At 43.9% G+C, this 18,238-nt stretch overlaps 1 protein-coding gene across 4 annotated transcripts in view; it reads left to right on the top strand.

Moving 5' to 3' along the window:
• The first annotated feature begins 616 nt into the window (after positions 1-616).
• The window catches only part of TEF (TEF transcription factor, PAR bZIP family member), a 29,645-nt gene continuing 12,023 nt past the window's right edge, over positions 617-18,238 (top strand). Inside the window, exons 1-2 of one of the 4 annotated variants that reach the window (XM_060279793.1) lie at positions 617-832; positions 17,217-17,543. In XM_060279793.1, coding sequence (XP_060135776.1) covers positions 730-832; positions 17,217-17,543 — 430 coding nt within the window. In that variant the 5' untranslated portion in view covers positions 617-729. Of the gene's footprint in view, positions 833-14,399; positions 14,708-17,216; positions 17,544-18,238 lie in introns of those variants that run through there. The other 3 variants (XM_035127525.2, XM_035127524.2, XM_035127523.2) reach the window with 3 other exon arrangements.

The following is an 18,238-nucleotide window of genomic DNA, read 5'->3' as shown; positions in this document are numbered from 1 at the left end:
AACTTAAGACTAAGAACTTTGATCCTGTGGGTCATGACCCCACACAAGACACTGAGTAGCATATGAAAAATAAATATAGAATGTTGCCTACAGTATTTTGATGGAGAAATCAGAAACACTGGTTAAGAGGTGGCAGCTTCCAGGGTCACGCTGCGAACCCCTTCCTAAGATGACGGATGATTTGCAAAGCCGCTCCACAGACTGAAAACAAAACAACACCGGGAGGTACTAACTAATGCATTTATTCTGTCTGATCGAGAGAGCAACCTCTGATTTACTTGCGTGAGGTTGGCATTGTACTTTATGGTTGTGGTAGACTTGTGCCAACTGTCAGAATCCTGCTTTGATTTGTTGCCCGTCTGCTCACACTTGAGATTTAAGCCTTTCCTGCGACCGAGCCCATTTCCTTTCGCAAGTTAGGTAACCGGCCCAGTTCTTTACGGCCTGATTGGCTGCAGCGGGAGGGTAAACCAGCCCCGGCAGACCGGCCCGGCCCTGTTTGTCATTGGCCAGCGAGGAGTGGGCGGAGCTAGCTAAAGAGTTCTGGGCTGCCTCCGTCTCTGATTGGCTGTTCCTCTCGCAGCCTCCCCCTGCCAGGAGTTGTTGAGCAACATCGCTCCGGGCTCCTCTTGTGACTTCTGCTAAAAGCCCGTTCTCTGCGCTCAGACACGCGGTCGGCCCTTCTCTTGGGAAGAAACGGGATTGTCCTCCCCCAGCCCAAGGCGGGAAATGTCCAGCTGCAGCAGACTTGGAGCCCCTCCTGCCATGGATTTCCCTGAAGTGTTGAAGTCTCTTCTGGAGTACTCTGTGCCCTGGACGGGATCTCTGAAAGGTAGGGTCTGCGCGCCTCTCCTTTTTGCCCCAAAGCCAGATGGGGAGGGAGAGGGAGGGGTGGGGTGGCGGCATAAAAGATAGTGGCTTTGGCTCTTTTTTAATTCGACCTAAGCCACGGGGATCGGAAAGTCGAGAGGAGCGAGCGACACGTGCCGAGAGCCACACTTTTCTGGTGCTGCTACATTCTGTGTGGGTCGGGGGAGGGCGGCCGGAGACTTCGGAATAAATGGTCAGATATGTGGTGGGTGTCTTGTGTTGATCTCTCATCTCAAGCAACTACTGTACTGCTGCTTCTGGAGCCGTTCTACTTGGGCATCAAAAACTCTCAGGATTTCCATACCTTTTAATTTCGCGAGCTATATCTGTCGGGTCAGCTCTGGCGGATCATAACCACAACAACCACCTGACTTTTACAAGACATCTGAAGGCAGCCCTGTTTAGGGAAGTTTTTTATGTTTGATGATTTATCGTGTTTTTAATATTCTGTTGGGAGCCGCCCAGAGTGGCTGGGGAAACCCAGCCAGATGGGCGGGGTATAAATAATAAATTATTACAACAAGGTTTAAAATCAGTGTCACGTCGTTTTATGGCGCTGTTTCTGAGGCATAAGTTGCTTCTTATCCCGCTACCTCCCATATGAAATAGAGCCATCCGGGAGTAGGGTGTTTTAACGAGTGCTCCGATGGGCTTTGGGATCCGTTGGCTGATGCTTTCTCTTCCCAGTTATGTAGGCATATGTTTGGGGGTTGTTGTTTTTAAGTCGCTCGCTGCATTTCTGGCCAGGAACTCGTCTAAATGCTGTGGTGTGTATTTTAGATATGGTCCTAGTTACTATAACAGAAGCTGGTGGTCATTTCAGGGTCCCAAACAATGTAGAAGGCAGATTTTTGTGGGGGAATGTAGTGAGTTGATGCAGTGGGGAAAGCCTGCTGAAAGAAATAGCCTGCTATGTGAACTGACTGTGGCAACAGGAGAGTGGTGATGGCAAAAGTTCAGTTGGAATGTTGTGCTATGATGAAAATGGGAGTCAAGGAGAATACACGTGTTTCTCATTTTTTTTAGGTCCCTCTAGCATCTTTCTTTTGTCACTGTCTTGTTCGTCCTCTACTTCTTCCTTTCAGAAACTTTTGCAACAAACCACTGGTATAAAAACAGAGCCCCCCGAACTATTTGATATTACTGTAAAAAAAATCATTGGAAACAGGAGGTCCAATTTACCTCTGACAAAATAACCAGAACTGCACTCAAGAGGAAAAATTATGCAGACCAGACAGTTAATCCAGAGTCAAATAGTACGAAATTATTCTGATAGGTGGTTGTTTTGACAGTTTATATACCACCTAATTATAAATGTATCCAAGTGGTTTACATCAAGTTCAACAAAATAACAATATAGATTAAATCAGTTACTTAAAATATCTACTGGAATAAAGGAAAGGGTTTGGGTTCAACAGGGAGGGGGGATGCTTGATATTAGTTAGGGGAGAGTTCCACAAAATTGGGTCCACAATTCTGAATGCGCAGCTGCTGATGGACATGAGTTGTGCTTCCAAGACATTCAGTACCGAAGGACTGAAACTACCTAGCAGATTTTACATAAACAACATGTGAAGAAGAGAGGCAGGCAACGTGCAGCCTTTCAGATGTTGTTAGACTACTCCAACTCCCATCAGCCCCAACTAGGATGGTTGATGGGCAGAGATGCTGGCAGCTGCAGCCCAGTAACATTTGGAGGTTACAGGTTGTCTGTCTCTGGTTTTGTATGAACGTATGTATGAAAGGAAAACAAACAGATCTTTAAGGGTGATGATTTACTTTTCACTGGGTGTGGTTTATCTTGGCTACTCAGAAGCTGAATTCTTAGATTATGCTATCCTTGAAACGTTGTCAAGGGACCCTCCCTCTCCCTTAAGCAAACAACTTTCCATTTTTACTTGCATAGTTCTTTGCAACTTAAATAAAGCAAATGCACATGAACACACACAGAAAGAGAGGTTACTACTGATTCCTCTAAAACAGGAGTGGGTAACTTTCCTCCTGCCCAATGGCCTCCTTCACCTTTGATCACCTTTCTGGGGTTCACAAGCTAGCAGTGGGTGTGGCCATCCATACACACACTCACACACATTCCTGGAACATACAAGTTCACAGTATCCTCAGTTGAACCATGTGGTTCAGCTATGAAAGGGACTATCACCCACCCTCCACACATCACATGATTGAGTTGATGACCAAGGAGGGAGCACCCCAATGAGGGTGATTAGCTCTACCTGCCTCAGTGCTGCCTATTTTATTTTATTTTATCTGCTGCTACCCAAATCAGTGCGATCTTGCAGGGGCAGAATTTTTGTAGAGGAAGGCTAGATCAGACCCCCAAGAAGCTGGACTTCCAAACGTGCCTTATTTATTTATTTTTATTTATTTTTTAAATTTATAGACCACCCCTCATCATAAGATCCTCAGAGCGGATCCCAGGCTTACATTGTATTCTATTTATGTTTCACTGTACCTGCCTATTTTGTTGTTCACTGCCTTTTAAAAATAATAATGCTTTGCATTTATTCTTTATGGTACAGAAGATACGTTTTGAGAAAACGACTGTTACAACAGTAAACAACAAATAACTTGTCATGATAAAATTACAGTCTTTTGTCATGCTGTATAATAAAGTTTCATTTGATTACTCTAAAAGATCACACCACATTTTCCTGTGAGTGTTGGGTGGATTTCTGCCAGTCTGAACTATTTATTTATTCAATAAACATATATATATATATATATATATATATATATATATATATATATATATAATGTAAACTGGGCATGTGGGTTAGTCTCCACTTTTCTCCAAAACCGCTTGACCGATTGTGTTCAAATTTGGACACAACGTCCCAAGCTAATATGCGAGTGATATACAGGTTGCGTAGATAGATGTCACACCTATGGCAGGTAAAGCAGGTAAAAACCACTGTTCCAGAACACAAAACTCAGACAGCTGGGGGTGCTGGGAGCACAGGAGAGTTTGCAAAACAGTGCCCTGTAGCGATGGCTACACTGGTACTGCAGCTAGGAAACCTTTCCTCTCCACAGCATCTCGGCTTGGCTTTGCAGTCTGGGCCGAGAGGCTGGGATAGGTCATGGGTTGGGACAGAGTGGGGCCAATCACAGGGATGAGCCGGGGGTGGGGGGAGGAGGGGGCAGAATAGGTCATGGGTCAGAACAGGGTGGGGGCAGTCACAGGGGTGAGCCACAGCAATGTGTGGCCGGGCCAGCTAGTATGTTACAAAGGAAACGGGTTGTGTTTGCCCTTTGCTGCTCTGACCTGACATGTTAGTTTATCAGCCATTGCTATTGACCGTACTCTGTTATACCAAGAATCAATGTTCAGCCCAATGCCAGTTTTCCAACATCTGGCTATCTCCATACAGGCACCAGTCAATAGAAAGCAAAGAGGTCATCATTTGCTGTACACTGCATTGATATTTTAGATGAGGGAGCCAGCTATACATATTTTAGTATACTGTATAAATGAGAACTGATTTTCCAATGGCCTGCATGGCTCCATATTTTCCCCTCAGTCGACCCAATCATCCTCTTATTTGTCTTCCTTTTAAATCAGCATTGACCTTTCCCATATCCAATATCAAATACAATTTTCTCAGACATTTTATTGTGGACCAGTTATGAGTCTCACTGAATTCTCTGCTCCCCCCCCCTTTACTGCCCCTGGCTAGTACCAAAAAGGGACTGAGGCTGAAGTTGTCAGACTTTAAGCAAACCAATAAAGTGTAGCTGGTAGCCTAGGGTGCAGAGTTTAGTCTGCTTGGCAGTCAGAACAACTAATTCCAGAAGAACTATAAGTAAAAAAAAAAAACTAGTCCAGCAAAGCTGCAAAATCAGTTCCTATGCATTATGTTCCTAAATAATAGCTCACATAGATCCTAAATAATATATTTGAAACTCTATATGCGCCAACCATGGGCCAGTAGTATAACACACTACGTATGGATATTAGTTCAGAACATCAACCCTATGGATGTTTCTGCTATGCCAGAAGGCGACTCTTTCATTTGGTGAACTGAAGCCTGATTTAAATAAGTTGGCAGGCAAGTAAGAACTGCCCTGTGAGGCGTCTCATGCACCTGGTGTCTTGCTTAAACTAGGTTGGCCTGCCTTGAGGTGCAGTGATAGCATGCCAGCAAGTGGACACCTCACTGGAGCACACTAGTATTGCATGCATAGAGGCTGAGGGGGTGGTTAAAATGAAAGGTTGGCTATGTGGAATGCCAGTTGCACAGGTAAATTTGCTCTGGGTATAAAAGTACTATTTTGGGTTTGTGTGCATTGTGGGCCTTCTCAGTAGTTGCGCCTGCCTTATGGAACGCCTTCCCATCAGATGTCAAGGGAATAAACATCTATCTGAATTTTAGAAGACACCTGAAGGCAATCCGTACAGAGAGGTTTTTTAATGTTTCAGGTTTTTTGTGTGTTTTAATATTTTGTTGGAAATCACTCAGAGTGGCTGGGGCAACCCAGTCAGTTGGGCAGCATATAAAATACAATAACAATTATTACTGACCTCTATTGGATAAATATTATATTTATTTTTTTACTATTTTGTAAAGTTTTGGAGATAGATTAAGATCTAGGCAAATTGCCTAGGGGGCAATGCTAGAGAGAAGCTTCAGTCTCGTAAGTACTGTAAAGTTAGGCTAAATTCAGTTCTATTTACATTTGGGGCAGCTTCTATATGCGTTTGCATGTTCTCTATTAATAATATGATTTGTTTGGACCAGGCTTGCCCAAAATAAGGTCCATGATTTCAGCTCCTTCAGTATGAACTCACTTGGAATATTTGTGCAGGATTAATACACAGATTGGAAGCTGATCTGATCTGGAGGAGCACACTTTGCTCTTGTTTATAATCACACTGATAATCTTGAGTTTAGGAAAATGAGAAAGCTAACTTTATTAAAGGGGAAACATACCTGATAGGAAATATCCTTTCTTCTGTCTAACTAAGATGGAGATACAAAGAACCATGCCTCCTCTTTGTTCTCAGCAGGAGAGACATACAGTACAAAGATGTCTCCTCTCCCAAGGTGAAGAAGAAGAAAATGAGGAAAGCAAGCCTGAGAGTATCAGTCTAACACCTGATGGAAGGTCAGCACAGTTAAAAGAACAGCTCTATGAAGTTTGGAGGTTCCTCTCTCTATATTTTCTCCTACGGTATGCAGACCCACCAGTCTTCCATACAAGCTCAGTTTCATCCTAAAACTTCCCACATGACTGAACACTTTTTGTCTGTCAGCCCATTCCCATTCTCTTTGTGACAACAGCTTTGATCTCCACAGCCCCCTCAATAATGGGGTTTGGAGAATGTTGCTTGTCCTTTCCTGGATTCAGAGTGGTACTTGTTTTTCTTCCCAAGCTGTTGCAGTTAGCCTGCCATTCAAGGATCACTAGAAAACACGAAGACCAACAAACTACACATTAGAAGCAGGAAACGTCTAGCAGGAAACTGGCTAGAAAGGAATAAGGGAGAGAAAGGTGTGCTAAGGGAGGAAAATGAGATTGCAGAGAAACTGAATGAATTATTTGCATATATTTTCATGGTGGAAGATGTAGGGCAGATCTGATCACCTGAACCAACTATAGCAGGATGAGAGTCTGAGGAACTGAAGCAAATAGTACTAAACAAGAAATGAAGTTCTAGGCCTTATGGACAATTTAAAATTCACAAATTGCCGGGTGCAGATGGTATCCACCTGAGAGTTCTTTAAAAACTCAAATGTGAATTGCTGATCTTCTAACAAAAACATATACTTTGCTCCTAACATCAGCCTCTATACCTGAGGACTGAAAAGTGGGCAATGTGACACAATTGCATATGGAATAACAGTTCTTGATGAAGCAGAGGTGGCATGGCTTCTGCAAGGGTGAGAAGTCCTGTCTCACTAACCTTTTAGAGTTTTTTTTTTTTAAGGAGTATGACGAAACATATAGAGATCATCCAGTCAGCATTACAGTGGTACCTCGGGTTAAGAACTTAATTCGTTCTGGAGGTCCGTTCTTAACCTGAAACTGTTCTTAACTTTAGCTAATGGGGCCTCCCGCTGCTGCTATGCAGCCGAGCAATTTCTGTTCTCATCCTGAGGTAAAGTTCTTAACCCGAGGTACTACTTCCAGGTTAGCGGAGTCTGTAACCCAAAGCGTTTGTAACCCAAGGTACCACTGTATATACTTAGACCAGTGGTTCTCAAAGGTTGTGGTACGCCACACTGGTGTGGCAGGAGAGGATGGCAATATGGCAGGAAGATTCAAGGATAATCAATATTTTATTTAGGGAATGATTCATGTTCTTATGTAGCTGCATTGTTTTATACTTTCTGGATGTCCCATGATCATATTATAAACTAGTTGTGTTCTATGTTATAAATCAAGCACTGCCATGAGGTATGCCCCCCCCCAATGTATTTCTTACTCACACACTAATTGGTGGTGCGAACAAATTTTTATTCTGAAAGTGTGGCCCAGAGAAGAAAGTTTCAGAACCACTGTGCTATGAAATTCGTTCCCATGAGATGTTGTGATGACTTGGATGACTTTAAAGGAGGATAATGGCTAGTAGCCTGGATGTCTATGTTCTTCTACCTTGGACAATCTAGCACCTCCTTTCTCACTTCTGAAGATAAGGGAGCTCAGAAGAGCATCTGAGGAAGACCTTAATATCTGGGCAGGTTCATGCAGTCCTTCTGGTATCCCAGTGCTAAGCTGTTTAAGGGCTATAAACATAAAAAGCCATGTGCTTGGCAATTGATTGTTAACTACTTCAGTTGTTTTGAGACTGCTGGGATGTGATCCATTCAACCAGCCAATTACGAATCTTGATGTAGTATTTTGTACTAACTTAAGTATTCGGCAAAGGCAGAACCACATATAGTGCATTACAGCAGTCAAATCTGGATGTTCCTATAACATAACTATGGCTAGAAGTCATTTGGGTCTCTAAATATAAGACCAAATCTATCGGCGCTGCAGATTGTAGTCTGAGTACAACCCCGCCAAGAAAAGGCTGAACAACACCATCTAAGCTAGATGAACTGCCTACCAACAGAAACCGCACCTGAGTTTCAGTTTATTGGCCTTTATCCAGTCCATGGCTATCTCCAAATACCAGCTTACCACTTTTGCAGCCTCACCTAATCTCTGATGAAAACGATAAACTGAGTTGGGTGTCGTCTGCAGAGCGATGACGCACCTTGTCGCAAATCTCCAGATGACATGTGCCCTGGTTATGATGTTGTCCTTGTGCACTAGAATATGCTAGGTGCTGATGTTGTGTGGAAATCTTATTACCACTAATCCTATTAGTCTGAACTCCAGATTTCATGTTGAGGGATAATTCCTCTCCCAACCATTTTGTAAACAGTTGAAAACAGCAAACCTTCAAAGGGATTTCAATGTCACCAGTCCCAGCAATGATGATGTCCAGCTGGACCTTCCAGATAGAATGCAGAAGTAGCTGATCATGGAACAGATCACTGGAGGAAATTGATGCAGGAGAGAATCATGGTCTGACTTTAGGGACCATGGTTTCTTTAGTAGCAATGTACCTTAGGACATGGATTCTCAAGCTTTCTACTCCCAGGGCTTACTTGAGATGTCTGAAAATCACTGAGGCCCACAAACTACAACATGGAGCCAAGCAAAATCCAAAATAGTGGCAGGTGGAAGTAAAGTTTGGCATAATCAACTGGCAGTTACTATTACTTTCTACTGATACCTAATCCACTTTTTGAAATTGCTAAATTCTTTGCCTTAGCTTTTTCCTTGTGGCAAGGAGTTCCATAATTCAGCTTTCCTCAAGCTAAGTAAGGACAGTTGCCATGGCGGTATTGTGACTCAGCCACTCCATATTAGGAAGAATTTGCTGATCCAGTGGCTTTAAATGAAAAGGGTTTTTCCACACTCAACTTGTACCTTATCCCACCAGACTTCAAATGTTCAGTGTCCTTCACCCTTCTCACTGATCCTTTTGCATTCACCTCTTCCTCCTCTAACAGCTCCCCTCTCTTGCCACCTTCCATTCTAATCCCAGGCCAGTGAGGAGGCAAAGGACAGGCTGTGGCACCAACGGCCACCTGAAAGTGGCCCTTGACTCATTGCTGGGTCCCAGCCTAGTTTGAGAAACACACTGCCCAAGGAAATCTGCCTGTTTCAAGCTGCCTCAAACTACTCTAGAAGCTTTACTAGCCATAAATATAATAAAACAGCTTTTTATGCTTGATTGTAATTAGGTAGACTGAGAGCAAGGCAATATTGTGACTCCTGTTGTTGACCAATATAAGCCATACTGTACTTGAACCAAACAGTAGCCATTTGTAAAAGTAGCAAAATAATGTATTTTTCCGACTATAAGATGCTCCCATGTATAAGGTGCCCCCTATTTTTGGGGACTCCAATTTAAGAAAATGGGGGGGAGATGTATCCATGTACAAATTTTTGACATTATTTTGTAGGAGAAAAACCTAGTCTTATACGTGGAAAAATACGGTATGTCCTTTTTTAATGCTTTCATATTATTTACATTTATGGTGGCGTCAGGGTGGTTACATGCAATCGTGCTTTCAGTATTGCCCTGCAAAAGCTTCTGGTTGGACATAATGCAATATAGTGGGCAAAAATGCATAAACATTACATATATTAGAAAACAAACTCACTTAAAAATGCTGGTCAATTTTTATGAGGACTTTTTAATGTGAATGTAGTGAACCAAAGACAAGACTGCAAAAATGAGAAACAGGTTACATGCATATAAAAAGTAGAAATTTAAAACATTTATATTACAACAAGGATTTTCAGTTAATTTCCAGTTTGCTTCTGCCCACTGGAAGAAGAGAGGCCTGCAACTATGAAAATAAAGGTCTTCTCTTGACTTTATAAACCTCTGCTTGCTTGTTTCTATCACAAGCAGCAGGTGATTTTAGACTACTCTGTTCTATTGTTTCTGAAAAGTCTTCAGGACGCGAGTAGGGACACATATGGCTGCAATTCTATACTCATTTTGAAGTAAATTCCACTGACCTCATGAGTCTTACTTCTGAGTAGGCATAGGCTTTCACTGTAAATTATTATTTTAAAAACATTTTTTCCTGCTAAACAGCACTTAAACTGATTTACAGAAAGCAAATAATACAAATTAACAATACATATACATAAAGCCAAATGCATATATAAAACACTAGGTACATACTAATAGCCACATTATAGTTCTGAACACAAAAGTTTGATGGAGAGAGGTTTGCTTGAAAACCTCAGGTGATTTGGCCTGTCGCATCTTTTTGGCAGGAAAATGTCATAACACTTACCATAATGCCACTAGTGGGACCTAAATTCAAGATCTTAATTCCCAAAGGGATGGATTGGACACAAAGGCATTCCCAGCTCTAGAAATTTAGGTTCGCAGACTTTTAGGCATGAGTCTGAGATGAATTTTACAGGCACATTTGAAGCTAGTGTGTCTTCCAAGATTCTAGTGCATTTCAGAATTATATTATCTTCTAGATTATCCTGATTATCTTCTAGATATTAATTTGTATATTCCAACAATGGGTGAATTAAATCTTACTTTCATTCACATTGTGTCATCTTATGTGAACTGAATTGTAATTATAAGAATTGTTTATTGTTTCTGACTGTCAATATGTACTCATTATTGCTTACTTTGGCTCTAGTGCACTCCTACCCAGTGGAGATTGGGGTCCATTGGGATCTGCAGGGTGGAAGGCAAAGAGGCCAATAGTATATAGCAGGGGTCAACAAACTTTTTCAGCAGGGAGCCGGTTCACTGTCCCTCAGACCTTGTGGTGGGCTGGACTATATTTTGGAAAAATAATAATTCCTATAACCCACAAATAACCCAGAGATGCATTTTAAATAAAAGCACACATTCGACTCATGTAAAAACACCAGGCAGGCCCCACAAATAACCCAGAGATGCATTTTAAATAAAAGGACACATTCTACTCATGTAAAAACACGTTGAGTCCCGGACTGTCTGCGGGTCGGATTTAGAAGGCGTTTGCCTACCCATGGTATATAGAGCCAGAGCCTTTGGCAGGCAGGCAGAGGCAGAGCCAGTAATAAGGGAAGGCAACTAATACAGTACTGGTTTCTTTCTGCAGCCTCCTCCCTGCTAAATTCTACACAGGCAACACAGGGACTAAGGAGCAGAAGTATGACAAGCACTGCCACCCCCTGGCCTGGTTGTAAATGAACTAGTCCACTGTTCCAACAACTGGTGTTTAAAGCCAGGTGCATATGGCATTAACTAAATCCAGTCTGTTGAGAAATACTCCTTTGATACACTTTCCTTCCTTGAACAGGAGTTCAGAGAATTCGGCTTCCGGTCCGTCGCGCCGGTGGAATAGGACGCAGGGACTTCGCGCTCTGAAGTCCCTGGCTTTGTGGAGGGGGGGGGGAGTCCGCAGAGCGAGCGGACTCCCCGAAAAAACACCGGGTAGAGAGTCCCGGTGACTTAGCCGCCCAGCTGTCTGCTCCGGACGCGATTCCTCCGCTGCCCGAGAGCTCCGTAGAGCGATCAAGAGCCAGCGGAGAGGAGTCGCGGGAGCCATTTTTGGGTATCATCTTACCTCCTTGAAGTGAAGCTCCGAGTCCTTAGCCTGCAAGCGGCGGATTCTTCCAAGAAAATAAAAGATTTCTATAAAGTAAGTTAAATCTTTATTTGGACTTTAAAAATATCAATTTTGAAGATAGGAAGAGATTTAAAACAACGGAAGCCGATCTCTTCCAAATGGTCAATCGGGAGGCGCATTAAATATCTTCAAGCCGAAAGGGGAAAAGTTTTTCAGATTGTGGACCCGAGAGAAAGAAAGACTTTTTCAAACCTTCCCAGCCCCCGGTGTCGGTACCACTTGAGGTTCAGCATTAATAAAGAGGAAGGTGCTTTGACAGCTGTCAAACTGCTAAAAGACTAAAGAAAATCGACTTTATTGTTGTGGATTGTATAAACTGATTGAAGATGATTCAGAAGTAATTTAATTGGAACTTTAATTTGATTTGTGATGGTGTTAAAGACAAAGGAGAAGATCAGCCAAGATGGAGCCGACAACGTGATAGAGAGGAATTTTCCAGTACCCTTTGGCCCTTATCTCCTGTCTGCCTGTGGTTAAGTGAAGTATGAAAACAAAGTTTTCTCGAGCCTTCCAGGAGGCTGTGCTGAACTATCTACAAACATGGGAAGATATTTACAAGGAACGGCAATATTTGAATCCAACGGCAACAGAGATTGAGATGCAAGATCAAGATGTAGAGGACAACTTTGATTCTGACTCTATGTGTGAGGAACAACAATTTGATGATAATTTGGAGAGTGATTTGGACCAAAAAAAAATACGTGTTGGATGATGAAAAACAAAGATTTGAACAAGGAGACGAGTCCGATGAGGAGAAGCAAAGTGAAGTCAAGATTGATGGAAATGAGGACCCTGGAGGGACTGAAATGTGGAAAGGTGTTAGTGAGGGAAGGGATAGGCAGGGGGAGGGGGGAACAAAGGCCTGGAAGGGGAAGTGGGAAAGAACTGGTGTGGGTTGAAAACTTTAGTTTAAGGTTTTTTTATTGGCTGGTGAATAACGGTTTCTGAAACCTTGGTTTGTTAAAGGAAATGCTGATCCAATTGGGGGAAAAGACACTGGGAAGGGGGAAGGAGAGTTTTTCAAAAGTTTAGGGTTAGGAGTTTTCTGGAGGGATTAGAAGAATGGTTGAGGAAATATTTTAGAGTTTGTTTTTAATATTTTTTGTGTTTAGAGAGGTGTTTGGGTAGAGAGCTGCCTGTCTCCCTCTCTTTACTCTTTGCACCCAGTGGCAGGGGGTGCTCAGGGGGGGGAGGGGGGTAGAAGGAAACCCAGACACAAAAATGGAACCTTTAGAGTGCTGGGCCCCTCGGGTTATCCTCGTGGCAGGAGGGGACTCGGAGGGGGAGCAGCATGAAGAAGGAGGAGGATTAAGTTAATTTGATAAGAATAAGATTTTGAATTAGAAGAGTAAACCTGCCATAATTATTTAAAGAAGTTAGGGAAACCAGGAGGAAGAGAATTGAGGAAGCCACAAACAAATTGTTAAGAAAATAAGATTTGGGAACTTATATTTTTTCTTTTTCTTTTTTCTTGGTTCTTTTTTGTTTTTTCTTTTTCTATTTGCTGTTTTATTGTTAGGTTGAGAATTAGCTGGGGGGGAAAACCAAACCTCAGAGATCCTCCGCCCCTGTCCTCTCAGTGGCAGGGGGGGTGAGGGGGGAGGAGGGAGGGGGGAGGTCAAACCCAGCTTAAAATGGACCCCTTTGTTTCCCAATGCCCATGGGTACCACTGGTGGCAGAAGTGGTCTTGGGGGTGGAGGGAAAATGAAGGGACAGAGTTTATTTTGTATGTTTTGTTTGTCTTGTTTCTATAGAATTTAATAAAAATTATTTAAAATAAAAAAGGAGTTCAGAGAATTCCAGGGACAAGGAACATTAAGTAATGTGCTTTGGGTGAAGACACTGGCCGCCTCTCTGATGTGTGCAGCAAACACCACTTGAAACAGTGGGGAGAAACTGACCATTTCCTTTTTAAGCCATGGGGGGGGGCATACATACTGTTTTAAAAGATTTTATTTACCGGTAAATGGATTTCTGTATCGCTCTACTTTTACAAAATATTGTAAGCTCTTTTGCAGATAACTGCCTCAAAAAGTGGAGAATAAATTATTTAAATATAACAGAAACTTCCCCTTGACAACCTTCCTTGGAGGTTTTTAGTTGGATGGCTATCTGCCATGGATGCTTTAGCTGAGATGCTTACATTGCACGGGGTTGGACTAGATGACCCTCGGTTCTCTTCCAACTTTATGATTCTCTGATTCTATGACAATGGGTGGGTGCTATTTTTAAACGAGGTTCAGAGATGTACGGGTGTGTATGGTAGGTGAAAGATCAAACTGTGCGTGTTCGTGTTTTCCTGCAGAGGGTGTGAGGGGATCCCTTTTGGAAGCCTCATTGTTGCTGCTGTTCCTCCTGTGAATGCGCTTGCTCGCCTCCAATTCGGCGAGGTTTGTGACCTCTAAAGACGCCAAGCTCCTCTTTCCGGGGCTGCCCCGCTGGTCCCCTCCGTCGTCCCGGCACCTCTTTGGTCCCCTCATCTTCGACTCCCCCCCCGCCTTCTTCCCACGCAGGTTAAAAAGGGCTCCGCCGCCTCCCTCTGCTGGTTCCCCTGGCGCGCACCCTTCGCTTCAAGGCTCACTTAAGGTCAGAGCCGCAGATGCGCGCCGCGCGCAAAGCAATACCCGCCAGCGCGTGGGGCGGGCCCCCCCTGGGGCGGCCCCCCCATGCTAATAAGAAACTCACCCCTCCGTTGCACGTGCCTGGCGGCCAGCCCCGCCTTTCTGGAGGCCCTGGCCAATCACAGGGCGCAGAACGTGAGGGTGGCGACGCTGGGCTCATGAATAGTAAAAGCGCCTCGGGGGCCCCCGGAGAAGCCGCCGTCCGGAGCGGCGCACGCGCAGTCGTCGCCGTCGGTGTCGAGTGGTGGCGGGTCGGCCCCTCCCTCTCCCTTCGCGGGCGCCCCCTCAGCTGGCCTCGTTCGCCGCCGCCTCTACCACTCGCCCCTCTCAGGGCCTTTACGGGGAGGGTGGGGGTGTCTCGGAAGCCGCCGCCGCTCGCCGACCGCTTGGCTATAGTATGTCCAGCCGTGCCGTGCACCAAGAAGCGGCGGCGGGGACCGCGGGAGCCGCGCAGCAAGAGCGGGGCCTGACGGGCGCCTTCCCCTTGGTGCTGAAGAAGCTGATGGAAAACCCGCCGCGGGACACGCGCCTCGGTGAGAGCGGCGGCGGGAGCGCGGGGGGCTCCGGGGAGGGCGGCAGCTGCGGAGCGAGCCGGAGGGTTGGAGGGGAACGGCGCACGCAGCAGCAGGAGCAGGGCAGAGTCGCATCCATTTTGCGGCGCTCTGGCGCCCCGGTTTGTCCTTCGCCTGCTATGATCCGGGCGGCTTGTTTACGTGCCTGAGATGAGCAGCACCAGCCCCTTCTGCGCACTTACGAGGGAGTAAGCCTCGCTGTGCAAACATGCATCGGGTGGTACTGCAAGGGGTCGTGGCGGAGGAGGCAAAACAACGGCTCCTCCCGCAGCGTTAAGGGGTGGATTTGATCTCCCGTTTCCCCATAACCACAGTAGCAGCACGGCTGCCAAAACTACACACGGAAAGGACTGGGGCTCTCTTCCCTGTGCCGCCCTGTGCCCGATCCAGAGAAACGCTCTGGAGATAACAGATAGGGATTTCATCAGGGCTTCAAGCGAATACTCTACTGTTTGCAAATATTCAAGGTTGAGTCGCGTGGGGGGAAGGGAGGGGGAAGCATTTGAGAAGCATTTGCCCTGTTTGTTTTGATGCTTCGTGGTAATCCACAGATGGAGGTGCTCCTGATTGACGTAAGCATGCATACGTGTTCTGGAACCGCCCTTCCCAAGTGACACACCTGCATGCACATTTCTCCATCAGCATTCCAAGATGGATGTGAATGTAAATCTCGTTTTGTAGATGTGGCAAGGATGGCTGACCTGCATTTGTCTCTTGCAATGTACCTGGTTCCACAACACCTGTCTGAATCTGGATGGATGGTAGATTTTTACTCATGGTCGATAAGAAGAAAATCTACAATGGACAGTTTGCTAACCTCAGTAGTAAATGTTAGCCTTTCTCCAGTTTTGGACGTTCACTGGAGCCCTGTTTTTGTTTTTACAAAGTTCCCTGGTTTGTAGTCTCAGTGATAAAATTCCTTCCCTGTGCAGAAGGTCTGGAGTGCTGTAGATTTGACACTCAAAATAATGGACACCCAAAAGTATGTGACCTTTGTATTGGGTGAAGCATGCAGTATAGCTTTGTTTAAAATCTTATGGGAAAGTGGTTCTTTTATCACTTGAAATACTTCATGCAAACTAGATGCTCCAGCATTCTGCCTGCTGCAGCGCTTCCCTAATTCTTGCCATTGTTTTCTGTTACTGTAATACTGTAAAACTTCTTACATCTACATAGGTTTTCAGAAGTCAACTGATTTCCTAAGTCATTTTTCTTTTCTTAATCATTTCAGTTAAAGCAAAGGAGAAAAACATGAAAACAAGTATCATACATACTATTACAGACTAAATAGGGTAGCATAAGTAGCTGACAACATTTGAGTAGAATTATTAAAATTCTACTTTATGCAAACCCTCTTCTCCCCCTTCACCACCACTTCAGCCAGCCAAACAAGCTTTTTTCATAGGTTGTCCAGAGAGGGGTTGTTTCAGATCTAATGTTTGGGTGTGGACAGTTGCTGTATAAGAGTCCACACACACTGGGTTTTTCCAGTCATCATATTAATTATTATTGCACTTCTGTCCACACCAGTTGGGAAAGTTTGGCAGAAAGTATCCTGGGTTAGTTTGAGAACCACTGTATTATATATCCTAGAGCTGTTCTTCCAGTGTTTCACAATTTCCTGAATGGCCACCACTAATAAAAAAAAAAGATGAGATTCATGTACAGAGCCTGTCTCCATGTCACTAAACATTGACAAATGTTTCTCCCCCTTTTATTGTTTTTGGACTGCAATTCTTTATATTGGGAGTAGGTCCCATTTAATACATTGAGGCTTATTTCTGAGTAAACATGCAAACACACTGTCAAAGAAACACGTTTAAATGCTTTGTCATATGTTGATCACATATAAACTTCTAAAATGTAACATGGCAGTAGTAGCTGGAAAGTTAGAATGTTTATCTTCATGTGATTTACTAACACTATGTGGACATAATGTCTTGTTCCCTTTTAGGATGGTTACACTTTTACTGCTTATCTGCCACATCCTCACTGGTGACTGGATATAAACACATAAAAGGGAAATGTATGTCTCCAAACACGCAGAGGATATGAGTCAGCCAGTTGTGGCTTCTTAGTGCATGTTTACCATAGCATCAAAGAAAGACAAAGTAAACACTCACGTTGGTGAAACTACTTAGAATCCAGCGTTTTAACGGTCTTGCTGTGATTTGAGGGGCCGGAGGTTGGCTGTGAACATAGATGTTTATAGTTATGTGCTGAGTGTGCACACCAACGTTCATTCATGATAGCTTAGTCTCAAAGTCCAGTGTTGCATTTTGTGAATAATTGCTGCCCCCATTTGAAAAGGGATGTTTCTAATCTTGAATGGTTCTGTTCTGGCACCTAGCAAGTGCCTTCTGATAAGTGTATTGGACCTGATATTGTTGAGTAATTGAGTGGTGTATATGTTTTAACCATGATTATAATTCTCCATAAGATTTAAAGCATAGTTTAATTTTACATTTAGATAAAGAGAAGAAGGAAAAACTTGAGGAAGATGAAGCGGCAGCTGCTAGTACAATGGCAGTCTCTGCCTCCCTCATGCCTCCCATCTGGGACAAAACAATTCCTTATGATGGGGAGTCTTTCCACCTGGAGTACATGGATCTGGATGAGTTCCTGTTGGAGAATGGAATCCCTTCCAGTCCTACTCACCTGGATCTGAACCAGAACCCACTGCTGCCTGTGGCTGAGTTGGAAGGAAAAGAACCTGCCAGTGTTTCTGCTGCTACCACCCCACTCTCATCATCTTCCACAGTGGTTTTCCAGCCATCAGAAACTACCACAAGTGCAGGTATGTGTAATACTGCCAATCTGAATATTTCCTAATCACAAAATCAATATGATATATTTGCCTGTTGTGCTTTAATGCTTTTTCATTTAAAGTGGAGGTGGGTGTTTAAAACAGCTGTAGCAAGTCGGCTTAAACTTGTCCGTGTAACTTGCATTGCTTCTGCACTATAGCTCATTAGCGATGCTAGTGCATTGCTTTTACACGACATCAGCTACAGAGGCCCTGGCGAAGTGACTTTTGGGTGCCCTCCCATGAATGAAAGTAACATTAGAACTAGACCTCCATTGCATTAATTGTGCTTCTGGAACCTTTGCACAGAGACATACCCTAATGTTGGGATAGTAGTGTAAGTCTATTCTAAGCTTTACGTGAGCTGTACTTTCAGATAGAGCATGCTCTTTTACAAAGCCTGTATGTGTTTGTGTTTCTTGACACAGCAGGTAGCTTAATAAATGGTTGCTGGGAGATGTATGTGAAGCAGAAAAGGGTACTTCAATTTGTGGGGTGGTCTTCCATTCAAGTTTGCACCACAGAGAGGGAATGTATCTTTTGACTTTCAAAAAGTATACTCCTGGTATTTCATATTCTGCATGACTCTGAAAACATTTAGCATGCAAGATTATGCTCTGTACTATGAGATTAAATTCTAGGATAGAAGTTTTCCAGAAACTTCTGTTGAACCTTTACCTGCAGGC

The sequence above is a fragment of the Zootoca vivipara genome, chromosome 10, assembly GCF_963506605.1.
Source record: "Zootoca vivipara chromosome 10, rZooViv1.1, whole genome shotgun sequence".
Taxonomy (NCBI): domain Eukaryota; kingdom Metazoa; phylum Chordata; class Lepidosauria; order Squamata; family Lacertidae; genus Zootoca; species Zootoca vivipara.
Note: the sequence above shows the minus strand (reverse complement) of the source record. Positions and strands in the feature narration are given on the sequence as shown.